General features: G+C 36.0%; 2 protein-coding genes across 9 annotated transcripts in view; one reads left to right on the top strand and one right to left on the bottom strand.

The window, feature by feature from the left end:
• Positions 1-16,530, top strand: part of PREPL (prolyl endopeptidase like) — a 34,728-nt gene extending 18,198 nt beyond the window's left edge. For all 3 annotated transcript variants that reach the window (XM_014560970.2, XM_006186791.3, XM_006186794.3), the window contains 7 exons: positions 2,776-2,973; positions 5,490-5,665; positions 6,830-7,046; positions 11,937-12,086; positions 12,466-12,589; positions 13,418-13,491; positions 13,875-16,530. In XM_014560970.2, coding sequence (XP_014416456.1) covers positions 2,776-2,973; positions 5,490-5,665; positions 6,830-7,046; positions 11,937-12,086; positions 12,466-12,589; positions 13,418-13,491; positions 13,875-13,964 — 1,029 coding nt within the window. In that variant the 3' untranslated portion in view covers positions 13,965-16,530. The remainder of the gene's footprint in view (positions 1-2,775; positions 2,974-5,489; positions 5,666-6,829; positions 7,047-11,936; positions 12,087-12,465; positions 12,590-13,417; positions 13,492-13,874) is intronic.
• SLC3A1 (solute carrier family 3 member 1) overlaps positions 7,250-17,822 on the bottom strand; it is a 43,575-nt gene continuing 33,002 nt past the window's right edge. For 4 of the 6 annotated variants that reach the window (XM_032497428.1, XM_006186795.3, XM_014560973.2 and 1 more), the window contains one exon: positions 14,488-15,126. In XM_032497428.1, coding sequence (XP_032353319.1) covers positions 14,686-15,126 — 441 coding nt within the window. In that variant the 3' untranslated portion in view covers positions 14,488-14,685. Of the gene's footprint in view, positions 8,073-12,156; positions 12,270-14,487; positions 15,127-17,822 lie in introns of those variants that run through there. The other 2 variants (XR_004326295.1, XR_004326294.1) reach the window with 2 other exon arrangements.

Genomic DNA, 17,822 nt, shown 5'->3' with positions numbered 1-17,822 from the left:
CTATTTTTATTGCAGTCTATAATAAGAATAGGGCTGGGAGAAAATATTTAATTTTTAGCAATGCATTTATTATAATAAAATTCTGTCAAAATTAGGAATGTCATGAGTTTGCTGTAAGATTTAACTTCTAAGTAAATATGACCTTTTATATTTTTGTAAGTATTGTGTATTTTAATGATAAACCTCAGTTTCCATGGTTTTAAGTTTCATTAGAACAAAATCATATTTTCATTTACTCCTCTATTTCTGTATCCTCTATTTCTTTATTTGACCTTTTCCAACCTGTAGTGGCTATTATGATGTTCCAAGTATGATGTTCTGAGTCATCATCACATAGAATAATCAGATACTACATTATATACCAGGTGCTACTTATAGAGAATTTTATACATCAGAGCCTTTTTATGAACTGGGTAACACTGATTAATACGCATAGACAATGCCATATACAGAGGACAAAATCATTAAGCCATACTGTGAGTGGATTTTAAAGTATTTCTGTATGTAACATCTCTGCCCAGGGAGCAGTTGACTGACTAAAAGAACTTTGTAAACTCAAACTCAGCAATAAAAATGTAAATCCCTTAATATACTTGCCTCCTATCCTTGGTCATCATGTCATCAGTATTTCCTGGTCATGTTTTTTTTTTCTTCATGAAAAGAAGTTATGACATATTAATTGGTTATGATATTTAATTTAAGCAAATTGGGAACTATTTTATTTTATGCTAATAGCATCAATTCATTTAGAGGAGTCTGCATGACTAGGCCAATAATTCTTGAGCTAAACCTGTTTCAAATATCTAAGAAATATCTGCCTATTACCTGGCCAATTTATAATTTTGCTCAGGTGCTGTCCATTAATATATATAGATGGTACTGTAGGCTTATCTCAATAGGAAAGGTAGCTTAAGGTATCTTTGAGTTAGTTAATACCTAGTTCTTTATCAGCAGGAAAAACTTTAAAAAGTCCATAGCTTTGGATCAGTTTTTTTTATAATTAAAACTTTAACCTCACTCCCATTAGTTTAAGAAATACATCCAAAAGACTTTCTGATTTATTGGAACCATTTAGTCAGAAACTAAGCTTACTGCATGAGTCACATGGAAACTGTTTTAAGGGAGAGAAAAAGTTGTGCTCCTGTGGGCTGAGGAGCCTTATGCCCTCAGACTGAACATCTCGTAAGGTTAGTAGCAATGCTTTTTCTGTTTTTTCTCAATAAGGTCTCAGTTTACTCATTTCATTTATGCTACCAGATTTCCCAACTTTCTTGATTACACTTTTCTTTCCAATTATGGCTTGTATTTATTTATATATATTTTTTGTTTTGTTTTAATTTTTATATAATTTTTAAAGGTTACCTTCCATTTACAGTTATTACAGAATATTGGCTATATTCCCCATGTTGTACAATACATCCTTGAGTCCGTCTTATACTTAATACTTTGTACCTCCTGCTCCCCGTCCCATTTTGTCCCTCCAGCCTCTCCTGACTGGTAGCACTAGTTTATTCTCTATACCTGTGAGTCTGCTTTGTTGTTGTTGTTGTTATATTCACTAGTTTATTGTATTTTTTAGATTCCACATATAAGTGATATCATACAGTATTTGTCTTTCTCTTTCTGACTTACTTCACTTAGTATAATATGGCTTGTATTTAAATAAACAAATTATCCTTGAAAATAATCCTCAATCTGAGGAGAGTAAATAAGGAACTCTTTTAGAGAGACATTACAAATGTATGTCCTTAATGTTTCAGGGCAGTGGATTCTTTGGATTAATTACAAGAAATTTGCTATGTGAACATAAGCTCTTTGGCTATATGTAGTTTCTGCAGGTTAAATGGTACATACACTCTTTATGCACACATCCCCCACCTACCCTTTCTGAATAGTGCCCACCAGTGACGTTGCTATGCCAAGACCTCTGATTTTGTAAGGAATTTGCTCTTTCTACAATTACTCAGGAAAAGAAAGGCAATTTTCTTTTAATGTTCTGACTCTTAGTACCATTTCTAACATACTGTCAGCCTGCTTACTAGAGTTCTTTAAAAGGTTGTAAGAAGGATGTTAGTGAAGGCTTGAGGCTGGACCCTGCTGCTTTTAGAGAATAAATTTTGATTTCTTTCCTTTTTTTCTTAAAGTTAAGAATCTTAATCATAATAGCTGTGAGTCTGTCAGAGTGGATGTGCAGGAAAGGTTTTGTTCTGCACAATGGTTAGCCTGGGAAGTAAGTTAAAAACAAATTGTAAATGCTTTAGTGCTGCTGAGCCAGTTTGTAGCCCTGGAATAATAACTGTCATCACTGTGGCTGTCGGGGCAGTAGAGTTAGGGCTGCTGGGTAAATTATTAAAAACACATGTGAGAGATTTCATGTTCTATGAGAACAGAGATCTTAAGAGATGTCTTGGTTCTGGAGTTACTATTTGATTTGCTATTATTCTTAATCTTTTGCTGTTTCATTGCCCAAGTTTATATACCCCAAAATAGACTTATTAAAGGAGATTTCTAACAGATCCAGAATCATGAAAAACCATTTTCCTGTAATTTTTCCTTAGTTTATTTTATTGGTCATTAGTTTAACTGAGTTTTCATTTTTTACTTGAAATGTTTTTATTGTGCTAAAGTAATCCTTAAATGAGGCATTAAGTGATAGTGGAGTTAAAAAAAAAAAAAACTTGATGTCCAAATCATCTTGTTTGGAGCAGACCCAGAAATTTAGTGAATACTTACTGTCTAGATAAAGAATAAAAAATAACTTTTTTATTTCCTCAGCTCCCTCCTTGGGCCTGTGGATTCATAATGGATACAAATTCAGACCCAAAGAACTGCCCCTTTCAGCTCTGCTCTCCAATACGCCCACCTAAATATTACACATACAAGTTTGCAGAAGGCAAACTGTTTGAGGAAACTGGGCATGAAGACCCAATCACAAAGACTAGCCGTGTTTTACGTTTAGAAGCCAAAAGCAAGGTGAGTCTTTGTAACCCATGCTGTCAGCCCCCGTTTATTGAAAGCATACCATTTGTCCAGGACTATGCAGTTGCTGGGATTACATTAGCATAGTTTTGTAAAGTGGATCTCACATTCCATAGCAAGACCCAACTGATTTTAAGGGGTACATGGACTTTGTTTTTAACTTTAATACTCATGCATTTATTTTAACATGGATTAGAAAATTTATAACCAGGACATGAAGCCCTTGATTTCATGTGTTGTGTATATTTGAGTATTAAAAGTTAGTTTAAAGAAAAAATAATCAAAGTTCGTTTACAGTTATGGCAAAAATTATGAAGGTGGTAAGCAACTGACTAGAGTGAACAAGACTAATACAGTCCCTGCCCTTGTGGAGCTTAAATCTAGTGGAGAAGCTGCCAGATTTTGAAGAAATAATTACTAATGTGCTAATTGCTGCAAAAGAAGACGTACTGAGTACAAACATCTGGTAAATAGGGACCTTGCCTGGTCTGGAGAGACTGGGGACAGCTTCTCTGAGGAAGTAACATATCAGGTAAGACCTCTAAGATGATCAAGAGTTAAGCTAGAAAGGAGGAAGGGAGATTCTGTTCTGTGCAGAGGCTCTGAATTGAGGAAGAAATGGCGCATTCAAGAAGTGTAGGGGGAGGATATAGCTCAAGTGGTAGAGCGCCTGCTCAGCATGCACAAGATCCTGGGTTCAATCCCCAGTACCTCCTCTAAAAATAAATAAGTAAACCTAATTACCTCTGCCCCCCTGCCAAAAAACATAAATAAATAAATTAAAAAAAAAAAAGTGTAAAGGAGAATAGTGTGGCCAAAAGTGTAGACTAAAAGAGGGGAGATTGTCCAGCGGAGTAGGAGGTTGGGGAGGTAGTAAATAGAAAAGAAAATTTGTGCAAGAGAGGAACTAATATAAATGGTGGCCGTGAATTTAAGGGATTTTCAGACCTTAGCACATCATATATCAGATAATTTCACATGTGCTGACAAGAAATGAATTGAGACAAGCCTTTTTTACTTATGAGTTTTTTCTTTAAGGTCGTTTTCTTTTAATATCTTTAAGCAAAGATTATTTTTATATTACAAAAGCAATACATGCTTAAAAATATAGAAGGTATAAAGTTTAAATGACTATTCTTCAGTCCCATTTGCTGTACCTCATAGAATTAATCATTTTTAGTGTTATCGCCTTCCAGATTTTTTTTTTTGTCAACAAAATACATATGTTTAAGCTTTGTTTTATTTACAAACATGGGCTTTATACCAATCTACCAAAATGTTGTAATTATTATGCCCCAAATGGAAAGAACAGTGAAGCTAAGCTCTTGGAGAGCCAAGAGATCCTTTACATACTGCGGAAGAAGGGAAGCAACTGCCAAAGGGAAGCTGCTGGTAACTTCACAGGGGTCTTTGCACTGCTGACCAACTCTAGGATTCAGGCCATCACGGGATTTGCTACATCCTTACCTCTTCCTTCTCCTAAATTTTCAACCAGCAAGTTTTTTCTCTGCTTATTCAACTGAAGTTGGGAAGGAGGCAGGAAGATAAAAACAACTAGATTATTTTATAGAAATTAATCTACATCATTTTATAAGAATGAATCTGAGAAGTGAAAATTCAGTTACACTGTCATAACAAGTTAAGCATAATAAAGAATGAGAAGAGTTCTTCCTTATTTGATAACACTCTAGTGCCCCAAAGTGAAGTTTTCAAAATGAGAATGAAAAAAAATAGGGAGAGTGGCCTGGTTATATTATTTTCCTTATGTAAACTGCTATTTCATTAGTTTCTGTAAGTGGAGTGAGAACCAACTTTTCTACCCTTTTTCTGTGGCAAGGAAGGTCAGAGGTAGTTCAGATTGTCTTAATTTTGTCTGTCCAGAGACTGCCTAGGTTCAGTCAATTGAATGTGAATTACGTTGGGGAATACTTACTTGCCCTAAAAATAATTTAGGTGTTAAAATTTATAGAACTTAAACCTCTTTTAAACATTTTTAAAATAAAGTTAAATAGGTCTTTGAAGAGGATGTGGGTGGGTGTTAGGTCAGTAAGAGATTTAAGGTTTTAATAGTTGAGAATTCTGACTATTGAGTGAAGAAAACTGAGTTGTTCAAACTTTTTTAGTTAGCACATATGTAACTATTCAAAGATGAGAAATGGCACTATGTAGCCTGAGATATAGGAAGAATGCTATGCTAGTATATCTAACCTTGATAATAGGTATTTTGGCTTGTCCTGAAAGAAAACAATTTCAGTTATACAGAGTAGTGAAGAACTCTTTAAAATCACTTTACTGTCATGAAAATCTGCATTTAATAAGCTGTTTTCAAGCCAGAGTCTTGCTGCTCTATTCTAGTTACTAATTTAGGTTGGCAAAGTAGCTGAAAATTAAGGGTATGGATTTTTACAGACCATGACTCTTTTGTCTTAATTAAACAAGCAGCACGTAAAATTGGGAATAAAACTATTTCAAACGACTTCTTAGCACACATAGTAAATCTTCATTTCCAGGATGGAAAATTGGTGCCAATGACTGTTTTCCATAAAATGGATTCTGAAGACTTACAGAAGAAACCTCTCCTAGTACATGTATATGGAGCTTATGGAATGGATTTGAAAATGAATTTCAGGCCTGAAAGGCGGGTATTGGTGGATGATGGATGGATACTAGCATATTGTCATGTTCGGTGAGTCAACACATCTTACCTGGCATGTGAGTGCTGGAGCATTGTGACATGTACAGTATAACAGTATACTGGGGAGCAGAAGTTTATTTTCTCATTTGTATTGTTGAATTTGTGTATCCTTACACCTGTGCTGGTAGAACCTGATTCAGTAACAGATTAATTAATCCCAAAAGCAAATGAGTAGATTTTAGGATTTTACACCAGATTTTCAGGATTTTTAGAATAGATATACAAATCTCTGAACTTACTTACATTATTATTTCCATTTAATTCTCCTGACTTTAGGTTTTTCTAAAATAGCCTCTTAAGCTGGACTCCTTTTTTTCCACTCTAACTTCCATTTTATTTTAGCTGTTTTCAAGAAACAAATAGTGTTTCATGTTTCTGCTTCAAATTCTTCACCACTTCCCCGTTACCTCAGTAAAATCTAAATACCTCAGTATAGTTTTTAACCTCCTAATGATCTGGCTTATTTTCATAGTGGCATTTGTCATCACTCCCCAAACACGTCCTGTTCTCCAGCCACGCACATCCTACACTTTCAGCCTTACTACATCCTTTCAGATGACAGCCTCTTTCCCCTCTGTGCCCTTGCACGTGCTGTCTTGATGCCTTCCTGTTCTTTGTCCTTCTAGGAACTCACATTCTTCCTTCAAGACTCATTAAGCGTTCATGTTCCTGCCTCCTGTATTTACCCCTAACCTGACAGGTGGATGTTCTCTGGTCTCAGGTCATAGCAGTGACCACATTGCTTGGAAGCTCTTTACTTTTCCCACAGATTATCTCCAGGACAGAGGATTTTTGCTTATACATATTTTTAAAGCATATATTTAGCACAATGCCTGGGCAATAGTAAGCAGACACTCAAAGCATATTTGTTGAATCAGATTTTGATTGCCTATGTCAAGGGTTGGCAAACTTTTTCTCTGAACAACTAAATAGTAAACATTTTAGACTTTGCAAGCCAAATGTGGTCTCTGTTGCATATACCTGGTTGGTACTTTTTTCTCCCAACCTTTAAAAATGTAAAAATCCTTCTTAGCACTAGGGCCATACAAAAACTGGCTTCTGGGTAAATTTAGCCCATAGGCCGTAGTTTGCTGACCCTGACTTATATCGTGAATATTTCTTTAACACTAAAACTTTTTTGCCCTTTAATTTCAGGGGAGGTGGTGAATTAGGCCTCCAGTGGCACGCTGATGGCCGTCTAACTAAAAAACTCAATGGCCTTGCTGACTTAGAGGCTTGCATTAAGACGCTTCATGACCAAGGCTTTTCTCAGCCAAGTCTAACAACCCTGACTGCTTTCAGTGCTGGAGGGGTGCTTGTGGGAGCATTGTGTAATTCTAATCCAGAGCTGCTGAGAGCTGTGACTTTGGAGGTAAGTACTCTGTCTCCATTGTTTACAGAATAGGGAAGTGTGAAGCCATAGATGCTCTAAGAAAAAATTTCTGTTACAGTTTTTACCATAGCATAGGAGTATAACAAAGCTTGTACATTTTAAACACAGAATTATACCCCCAGGAGAACTTCCCTGACAGTGTTCTTTATTAATTTTTAAGAATTTCCACTGAAAGATATTAATGGCTATTCCTATTGATCATTTTTTATTTGTAAGAACATTCAGACTTGGAGGGAAAGAGACAAAGCATATATGATACACCAGATCCAGGAAGTCAGACAGAGCACACTGACTCTGGAATGTGTGAAATCCTTGGACATTTACTGACCAACATTTCAGTCTTGGGTTTAGGAGCTCTCTATTTTCAGATCCTCCATTCTTATTAACAGTCTTTAGGGGTAGTACTTCTGTACTTTAATTGAAATATGAAGTTGTATTATAGCAGCTCATTTCCTCCATCATTCTCCTGCTTCCTGGCTAGTGTCAGGGAGGAAGAAATTTTCCTCTTCCCTTCTAGGTTCTTCTCGCTGGTCTAAGAATTAAGTTGACATGAGATAGATTTACAGGAGAAAAGTCAAGCAAGAGCGTAATAATATGTATACATGGTAAAGCCCCAGTAAAACTGAGTAACTCACCAAAAAGGCCGGAGTTCTCACCTTAAACACCATCTTCAGCTAAAGAAGACGTTGGGGTTTGATTTGGGACTTCACGGGATGGAAGGCAATTCACATGGAGATGGAAGCAAGTGTTTGGTAAACAAACGTTTGCTGGTCTATGCAGAGACCTTGGGACACAAAGTGGACTCTGATCTCTGTCCCCCCACTATACCTAGCCCACATGCACTATCTGCCGATGGCTCTATTCCTCTATCTGAATTCTTCAGGCAGTTCAGGACAAGGTCAGAGTTTCTTCCTGAGTCTTTTGGGCCTTGATTGTTTTCAGCTTGAAATAATTTGGGGGCGGCAATTTTTGTTCTTCTACGGTAGATACTCTAGAAGACAGTCACTAGGATGGAGAGAATAAATTATTTTCAGGTTTTTTTATTTTGAGAGTGAGCGTTATACACTGTGTGCTTGTATTAAAGTAAATTAGTGTTAAATAATCCTGATCTGTAAATCTATTTTTAATAGAAAATTAAGTATATAAGGAAAAAATAAACCCTGTGCACAAAGATAATAATGGCAGAATTACAGTATAAAGAAAATGCAAATACCTTTGACTTCTAGAAATAACTTTGACTTGTCGAAATCAGAATGGAAATAGTAAGAGCTGTATGTGTAAGGACATTTATTTATCCCACATTGGCTTACAATAGTGAAGAACTGGATTTAACCTAAATATTCAACAATTAATTCAAAGTTTGCGGCACATTATGTCTAGTAAACCTGAGTCACATGGCTCCTCTCACTCTGAGGGGAAGCTGGGAAAGGGAACTGTCTGGCATGTATTACAGCACCTCCACAGTGAGAGGCAGTCTCTGTCTCATAAAGTTAGGGATACTCTAAAGGCAAAAAAGAACTAAGATGCTAGGCAGCCAAAAAGAATTACATTTGGACACTGTACTTACTTAATGTTGATACAAGAGAAAGTAGAATACATGGAAACAGATTATAAGGCAGCTGCCATTTTATTAAATGTTCTAACACTGGTTATAAGCCAGTGAGTGATTTTCTCTTCTTTCAACTAGGATATTTTCCAGATTTTCTTCAGTTAGCATTTATTATCTTTTTTTAATGTAAAGTGTCCAACTGAGTTTATTCAGTGTGTTGTTGAGATTTTATTTTTAATTTTTAATTGTGATAAGGTAACGTAAAATTTACCATCTTAACTCTTTTTAAGTTTAGAGTTGAGTAGTGTTTAGTACATTCACATTGTTTTCCAGCTAGTTTCCATAACTATTCATCTTGCAAAACTGAAACTCTGTACCCATTAAATAGCAACTCCCTAGTTCCCCTTCCCCCAACTCCTGGGAACCACCATTCTAGTTTCTGTCTCTATGAATTTGACTATTCTGAAGTACCTCCTATATAAATGGACTCATACAATACATGTTTTTTTGTAACTGGTTTATTTCACTTAGATAATGTCCTCAAGGTCCATTGTGTTATAGCATGTGTCAGAATTTCATACTTTTTAAGGCTGAATTTCATTGTTTCATTGTATTTATATATAATTTGCTTATCCATTCATCCATCAGTAAACACTTGATTTACTTCCACCTTTTGAATATTGTAAATAATGCTGCTACAAACAGAGATACTATAATCTTTAAGACCTTGCTTTCATTTCTTTGGGATATATACCTAGAAATAGAATTGCTAGATCATATGGTAATTCTAAGTTTAATTTTTTGAGAAACAACATACTATACCATTTACACCCCCACTGACAGTGCACAGGTGTTCCAGGTTCTCCACATCCTTGTCAACACTTGTTATTTTTTGTTTTTTAATAGCAGCCTAATGGATGTGAAGTGGCCACATTTATTACTTTTATATAAAATATATATATGTATAGGAAACCCTAAAGACTCCAACACAGAAACTACTAGAGCTGATAAACAAATTCAGCAAGGTAACAGAATACAAGATTAACATACATCTATCTCTTGCATTTCTATACACTTAACAGTGAAATACCAGAAGAGGAAAGTAAAAAAAAAAAAAAAAAAAAAGTTTTTAATTGCATTAAAAAAACTTAGGAATAAACCTGGCCAAGGAGCTGAAATATACACTGAGAACTATAAAACATTGATTAAGAAAATTAAAGATGATTTAAAGAAATGGAATATCTCATGCTCTTGGATTGGAAGAATTAATATTGTTAAAATTGACATATTACCCAAAGCAATATACAGATTTAATGCAATCCTTATCAAATTACCCAGGACATTTTTCACAGAACTAGAACAAATAATCTTAAAATTTATATGGAATCAGGAAAGACCCAGAATAGCCAAAGCAGTTCTGAAGAACAACAACAAGGCTGGAGGCATAAGCCTCCCAGACTTCAGACAATACTATAAAGCTACAGTAATCAAAACAGTGTGTTATTGGCACACAAAAAACAGACGTACATAGGTGGAACAGAATAGAGAGCCCAGAAATAAACCCACACACCTACAGTCAACTAATCTTTGATAAAGGAGGCAAGAATATACAATGGAGAAAAGACAGTCTCTTCAGCAAGAGGTGCTGGGAAAGCTGGACAGCCGCATGTAAATCAGTGAAGTTAGAACACTCCCTCACACCATATACAAAAATAAACTCAAACTGGCTTAAAGACTTAAACGTAAGACAAGACATAAGTCTCCTAGAAGAGAACACAGGCAAAACATTTCTCTGACATAAATTGTAACAGTGTTCTCCTAGGTCAGTCTACCAAGGCCATAGAAATAAAAGCAAAAATAAACAAATGGGACATAATTAAACATAAGCTTTTGCACAGCAAAAGAAACTATAAACAAAAAGATAACCTATGGATTGGGAGAAAATACATGAAAATGATGTGACCTACAGGCGCTTAACTTCCAAGGTACACACAGCTCATAACAACTTAATAACCAAAAAACAAACAATCCAAGTGAAGAAATGGGCAGAAGACCTAAATAGACATTTCTCCAAAGAAGACATACATATGGCCAATAGGCACATAAAAAGATGCTCAATATTGGTAATTATCAGAGAAATGCATATCAAAACTACAGTGAGGTATCACCCCCACCAAAATGGCCATAATCAAAAAGTCCACAAACAATAAGTGCTGGAGAGGGTGTGGAGAAAAGGGAACCCTCCTACACTGCTGGTGGGAATGTAGTTTGGTGTACCCACTATGGAAAACAGAACGGAGATTCCTTAAAAAAACTAAAAATAGACTTACCCTATGATCCAGCAGTCCCACTTGTGGGCATATACCTGGAGAAAACTCTAATTCAAAAAGATACATGCACCCCAGTGTTCACTAGCAGCACCATGTACAATAGCCAAGACATGGAAACAACCTAAATGTCCATCGACAGATGATTGGATAAAGAAGTTGTGGTATATACGTAGAGTGGAATGCTGCTTAGTCATAAAAAAAAAATGAAATAAAATGCCACTTGCAGCATCATGGATGGACCTAGAGATCATCATACTAAGTGAGGTAAGTCAGAGAAAGGCAAATATGTGATACGACTTATACGTGGACTCTACAAAAAAATGACACAAATGAACTTATTTACAAAGCAGAAACAGACTCACAGACATAGAAAACAAACTTACAGTTACCCAAATGGGAAAGGAGGGGAGAGTAGTAGTTTGGAAGAAGTAGTAGCAGATACAAACTACTATATATAGGATAGATAAACAACAAGGTCCTACTGTATAGCACAGGGAACCATATTCAATAGCTTGTAATAACCTATAATGAAAAAGTATATATATATACTTTTATATATAATTGAATCACTAGGCTACACACCAGAAACTAACATAACATTGTACATCAACTATACTTCAGTAAAAATAAATAAATAAAAAATACAAACAGCATGATATGGTCAACTGAGTTTCTGCAAAAAATATATATATATACACACACACACACAGACATACACATATATGAATAAAAGACACAAAACTAAAAGCAAAAATTGTGAAACTAGAAAATAACCCTTATGCCATTTAAGGAGTTTGAATACCTTAAAAGCCAATTACATCACAGGCCCTGGTGATAGACTGGCTAATTAATCTGGCTCCTGGGAATGTGCATTCCTTCTTGAGCTTTATTCTCATGTCAGCATGTATATTCATAAAGTATAGTATTTTTCTAAAACTCATTTTACCAGCTTGTTAACTGAAGTTTAAATTCCTTTGGCTTTTTTTTCAGGCACCTTTCTTGGATGTTCTCAACACCATGATGGACACTACACTTCCTCTGACATTGGAAGAATTAGAAGAATGGGGGAATCCTTCATCTGATGAAAAACACAAGAACTACATCAAATGTTACTGTCCCTATCAAAATATTAAACCTCAGGTAGTGAAAGACAGCTTTGATAAACTACTGTCATGAAGTGATAAGAGAAAATAATCAAAAGAATATTTACCTGAGCTGAAGCAAGAATTCAGTTAAGATCTTAGATTGATTGTCCTTGTAGCACTCAAAACACCTTTCAGCCCCATCTCGGCTCGTACTCCATTAGATTAGATTAAGGTCTCACTATTCAAGAAAAGATGATTCCAGGTAACACATAGTCTAGAATTGTAATGCTATAAATCTCTCAAGAATATCAAATTAGAAAAAAACATCTAGCACAGAGAGAAAAAAATTGAAGGGAATTACCTTTTATAATCCGTAAGGTAGAAAGGGACCATGAGGAATAATACAGATTCTTTGTACATGTGTTTTCTTTCAGCATTATCCTTCGATCCACATAACAGCTTATGAAAATGACGAACGTGTACCTCTGAGAGGAATTGTAAGCTATACTGAGAAACTCAAGGAAGCCATCGCAGAGCATGCTAAGGACACTGGCGAAGGTAAGAAATGGACTATTGCCTTCAATGTACTGCTCAGAATAGTACATTTATGCTGCACACCAAATCATCTGCCCCTGATTTTAGACAAACCATTGTTTTGCCCATGTTGATTATGCAGTTGAAGCAAATGTAATAACTATAACTGCCTTGCCCCTTTTCAAAGGATGTTATTAGAATAAGATAGGCAAGGCACAAAGAAGAAGTAAATTGAAATATCAGACATAACGTGGAGGTATACTATCATGCAATCATTCATTCAGCAAAATTAATTGAGCCATTATTCTTGGGAACCTATAAAAAACAAATTCTGAAGTTTTTGCTCTGGAGCTTCAGTGCCCAAACTAGCTGCTTTAATTTTCTCTAGATCTTTCAATTTTATTAGACGAGAACTCTTACCTTCTTTCCTTACCAAGACATGCCAATACCTTCTGAGCTCAGAGTGGGAAGAACCCACAAACAAGTTTTCAAACATTTGCCCCTGTGTTCAGTTCCATGTCTCATCCTCACCCATTGCTGTAGTCGGTGTTTCAGGTCACAAGGCTCACAGATTCTTTACGACCTATTGGCTTCCTCCTAGGTTACAGCCTTCTCTGTGTGTCCCTACAGTCTCTTCCATCCCACTTCCTCAGCCTCTGGTCCTCCTGCTTTTCCTGTTTCAGAAATTTCTTTGCTGCTGCTTGCCCTCTTCCCTCTCTTTGTTGTTGGTGGTGGTTTATGCCTTTGTCCTTCACTATTATTTTAATAGAGTACTTGGAAGGAGAGGGGTGAAATGGGTGGGTCTCAATCGGCCCAAAACCTTCTAATCGTTTAATATGTTAACTCTTTCAGGCTATCAAGCCCCCAATATTACTTTAGATATTCAGCCTGGAGGCAATCATGTGATTGAGGATTCTCACAAAAAGGTATGTTATCAAGGCCCTCTAAGTTGACAAATCCCCAGGCAGTGATGTGTTATACTCAGCCTTTCAGTGGTCCCAGCAGGGTTCATGCCAGCTTCTTCACCAGCTGTCAGGTCTGTGGCTGAGACCCGACAGGGGAAGGAGGAATGCAGAGTCAATAAAAAGAAAAGTTTCTCTCTTGTACTTGATAAGTGAGTTCTCTTAGAGAAAGTAATTGATTCTTAATTTGGGGAGCCTTCTGCCTCTGTCCCAAATAACAAATACCCTTGCCATAAATTGCTGGCTTCCGGGTTGGGTGAAAATGGATGGACAAGGGAGAGACTTGAACACTGGAGTTTTACCACAAAGGCCTTCTCTCTAGTTTTTTTTAAATGTGTTTCTTTTAGATTACAGCCCAAATTAAATTCCTGTATGAGGAACTTGGACTCGACAGCACCAGTGTTTTTGAGAATCTCAAGAAATATCTAAAATTCTGAAATGCTACATTCAGTGGGAACTGGAAACACTGAAATATTTCATAGTCGTATTGCCAGCTGTTTTAAGAAAAGTGAGTTTTTTAAGTTGGTAAATAATTTTTTTATATTTGCTTCTCCATCCAAATTTTGTTTAGTATCCAGCTCACTTATACTGTTGTCTCCATTGATGCACATGCCCCTTAACCTAGGAAAGTAGTTTTCAAATCATGCTCTGTAGGACATAGAGAAGGGAGTGAGAGGATTGGTGACAGCAGAAACTGCCCCCTTCCCCCATCAGAACAGCTTTGTTTTATTTACTACAATTTTCTTTGAATGGTTTACAAACCAAGGTTTTGCCTCGTTGCTAGTGAACATTTTTAGGTACTGTGGCAGTAAGTCATCATCCAGTTTCTGTACCTGCATTTTATGGAAGAAGATAACATTCTTAAAATTCATTAGATCTTTCTGATAATCGGGAGTCCTGAGGTGCTCAGTTCATCTCTGATGCTGTCTCAAAAAAGTTACAAGTTCCTGCAAGTGACAGTTTTCTTTAAACATTTTATTATTCTTGAAAAAACATTTGAGAACCTTTCCTAAAGCATTTACATTCAAGCTACAGAAATATCTAAGAATTAATGACTTGTTCATAAAGTTTACCCGGCAGTCTGCAGTAACGTGAAGTTACTGCAAATGCTTAGAATAGAACAGAATGCCCACGTCTTCATCTCTTTCATAGAGGTGCCTAACACGAGTTGTACAGTATGTTGAGTGCACTGGAATAGCACGCCCGGTTGGAAACAAAACATCTGTCTCTGAAAGCTGTTTGGTGATGAAGGAGATTCTTCGTATTGTATTCAAGGATGAGTCCTTCTCCTTTGTCCAGTGTAATGGCATGTGTATCAATTTCACGGCCTTTGTAGGCAGAATTGGTACTTAACTTTATCCTCACTCTTGTGGGAATATTTGAAATCATTTCCTTTAGATTTAGCACTGATAATTCTCCAAAATTCAGAACCATGAGTAAGACTCTGTCTGTGCCGTCCAGCTCTCTTGTGTACACAACAGAGTGATTGTCACTCCTCAGGTAGCAAAACCAACCCCTGCTGAGGAGCAGCTCGTTGGCATGAAGCAAACTTAATTCTTGATATAACTTCAGTGCTGATCTGGGCTGAGTCTTTTGGACCTAATTTTTTTAAAAAGAGTATTAATAAATGTTTGATTCTAAGAGGTTTTTTTTAAAAAACATTTTTAGCATCAATTAAGGAATTAATTTCCCTAAAAAAAAAACTTGCTCCAATTCTGCCCCTTAAAGTAACTACCAAATTTTAAGTATTAATAAGTAGGTAAGAATAATTATATTTAACTACTAAATAGAGGCTGCAAATGCAGTTTCACCATATCTGGGAGTCGTTGCTGTGTGCACAGTTTTCCACTGCATCTTGGCCGAATTTGACTCCACTTTAGGAACCCCCCAAAAATGTTCATGTCTAAGTTAATGGATATTTAGCTTGCCCAAATAAAGTCTCTTTATGCTGTACTGTATTATAGAAAAGCAGCCACCATGGCCATGGACTCTGAGAACTGGTGAATTGGGGCTTTTCTGTTCTCTTGTAAAATAATGTGTAGGTTGGTGTAACTTCAGCAGGTATCTATTTCTTGCATAGCTAACTGTGAACAGAAAATTAGAAAAAGAATGCAAAAGCAAAATGCAGCCAACAGTGAATGTTAAAGATTGTACTTTTTTTAACCATAAAAGTGACATATGTTCATTAAATAGCAGCTACATAAAACATATAATCTAATACTGCTTTTTTTCCTTTAACATTTCAAGCATCTCTGTTACTATATGAAATGTCATGTTAATGGCAGAATAATACTCTATTGAATGGTTATACCATACTTAACCATTCCCTTTCATTTTGACATTTGAGTTTCTAATATGCTTCCCTCATATTTGGATTATTTACTTAGGATATAAATATCAGAAAGACAAACCCTATGTCAAAGAGTATGGATACTTGACACATAATGCCAAATTTGTCTTCATAAAAGCTGTTGCCAAATCAGTGAGATTCATTTCATTGTACTCCAGCCAGCCGTGTTGACTTCAGTGGTAGTAGTGGTTGTTGGGGGGCAGGTGTCTGATGTGTGGTGTTTAATGACTAATAAATGTCTGAAAAAATACTCTGTGTTTATCAGGTACAAAGGTATTTATGGTACATGTATATGGTATATGACTTGTCATACTATTAACATTTTCTATAGTCTTTAGATAATGCATGAAAAAGCATAGTTCAGTGCCACTCACAGAAGAAGTGCCAAGTAAGTGTTAACTATTATTTTTGTCTACTTGGTTTACCACTTTCTAGAAGTATGTTGAAGTGTCTCTCTGTCATTGTGGATTTATCTGTTTCTCTATGGATTTCTCAGAGTACTTGTTTTATATAATTTGAACCTATTGTTAGATGCACAGATTTATGATTTGTAGTGGAGTGTTCTTTTATCAATTTTTCAAAATTGCCTTTGTCTCATAATGCTTTTCATATTGAATTCTATTTTGTCTGTTATTAAATATTTCCACACCTGCTTTTTGTAACTTATTTTTTTAAATAGAAAGTGCATGCAGAGAATATAAAATTCAGTTATAAGAAGAATAGATAAATAAAACAGTTTTCTTCAGCACCATCCCCTAGCTTCCCATTTTCTCTCCCAGGGGTGTTTATAAAATCTTTCATTTTATAAATTATATGAAATGATACATTCTGTGCCTATGCAAACATATGTAGACACATTTTCTTTCTTTACACAAATAGTGGCATGTTACCATTCTGTATTCTGTTTTTTTGAATTATTTAGTACATGTTAGAGATGGTGTCATATCAATGCACAGAGAATTCTATCCTTTTTAAAAGAGAGTCAAGGGGCCACATAAAACAACAGTCTGTCAGGGAGGAGTCAGTTTTACTAATAGTGAAGTCTTACATTTGTTATATTTGCTTTGCTTTCTTACAGTGTTTTGTTAGGAATGGTCTCGTTCTTTCCTGGTCTTAATTTTTCTCAAATGTAGTGTGATTCATTTTGCATTTGGTACTCCTTGTTTGCCTGTCTTTGGCTGCCTGCCTCTAGTAACTGTGAGAAGCCAAGTTGGAGGTAGGTTTGGTTTGTCTTTGGGGTGTAGGGTTCTTTTCTTGCTTAATGGTGATAAGCTACCTAGGGTCCTGCCCTCCTCTTCTGGCCTCTGAACTGAGAAGTACAAGCTCTTGTTCTGAGAGCTTGAGTTAGGTTTTCTCCTTTTCTTTCTTATGCTGTGCTTGTAGAAGTTTAACACCATTTCGAGCTTTTCTCTCCTCATTTAGCACGAGCATGATCACCAAACAGGCCCTGGGTTTTCCCCTCGGGCAGGATGCTGCGGCAGCCAGTCGCGGCAGCTGAGGGACATTCCTGCGGGGCTCTCACCTGTGCTGTTAGTGCCGTTTTCTCCTGTGTACTGCAGACTGCTTTCTAGGCAACCTTATTTTTCTGTCTTCTAGAAATTACTTAAATTCTCACCTGATTCTAGGCTGTTATGGATGTATTTTACTAAAATAGCATTGCTGAGACTTTTGATTATTTGATTGATTTAGCATCCCTCCAAGAATTACTGTGGGTCTTTCTAAAGACTTGACTAATCTGACAGAAAAAATATTTTTTTTATTTTAGTTTGCATTTACATTTTTCCATCTTTGCTGGTATACGTTTTTATGTAGGATTTCTTACCTATTGGATTCAAATTGGCCTATGGGAATATTTTGGACATTTGGACATAAATGAAAATCAGTAAGTGCACTTAATCCAAAACACAATTTTTGTGTTTCAAGGACCTACAAATATATAAAACAA

The sequence above is a fragment of the Camelus ferus genome, chromosome 15, assembly GCF_009834535.1.
Source record: "Camelus ferus isolate YT-003-E chromosome 15, BCGSAC_Cfer_1.0, whole genome shotgun sequence".
Taxonomy (NCBI): domain Eukaryota; kingdom Metazoa; phylum Chordata; class Mammalia; order Artiodactyla; family Camelidae; genus Camelus; species Camelus ferus.
Note: the sequence above shows the minus strand (reverse complement) of the source record. Positions and strands in the feature narration are given on the sequence as shown.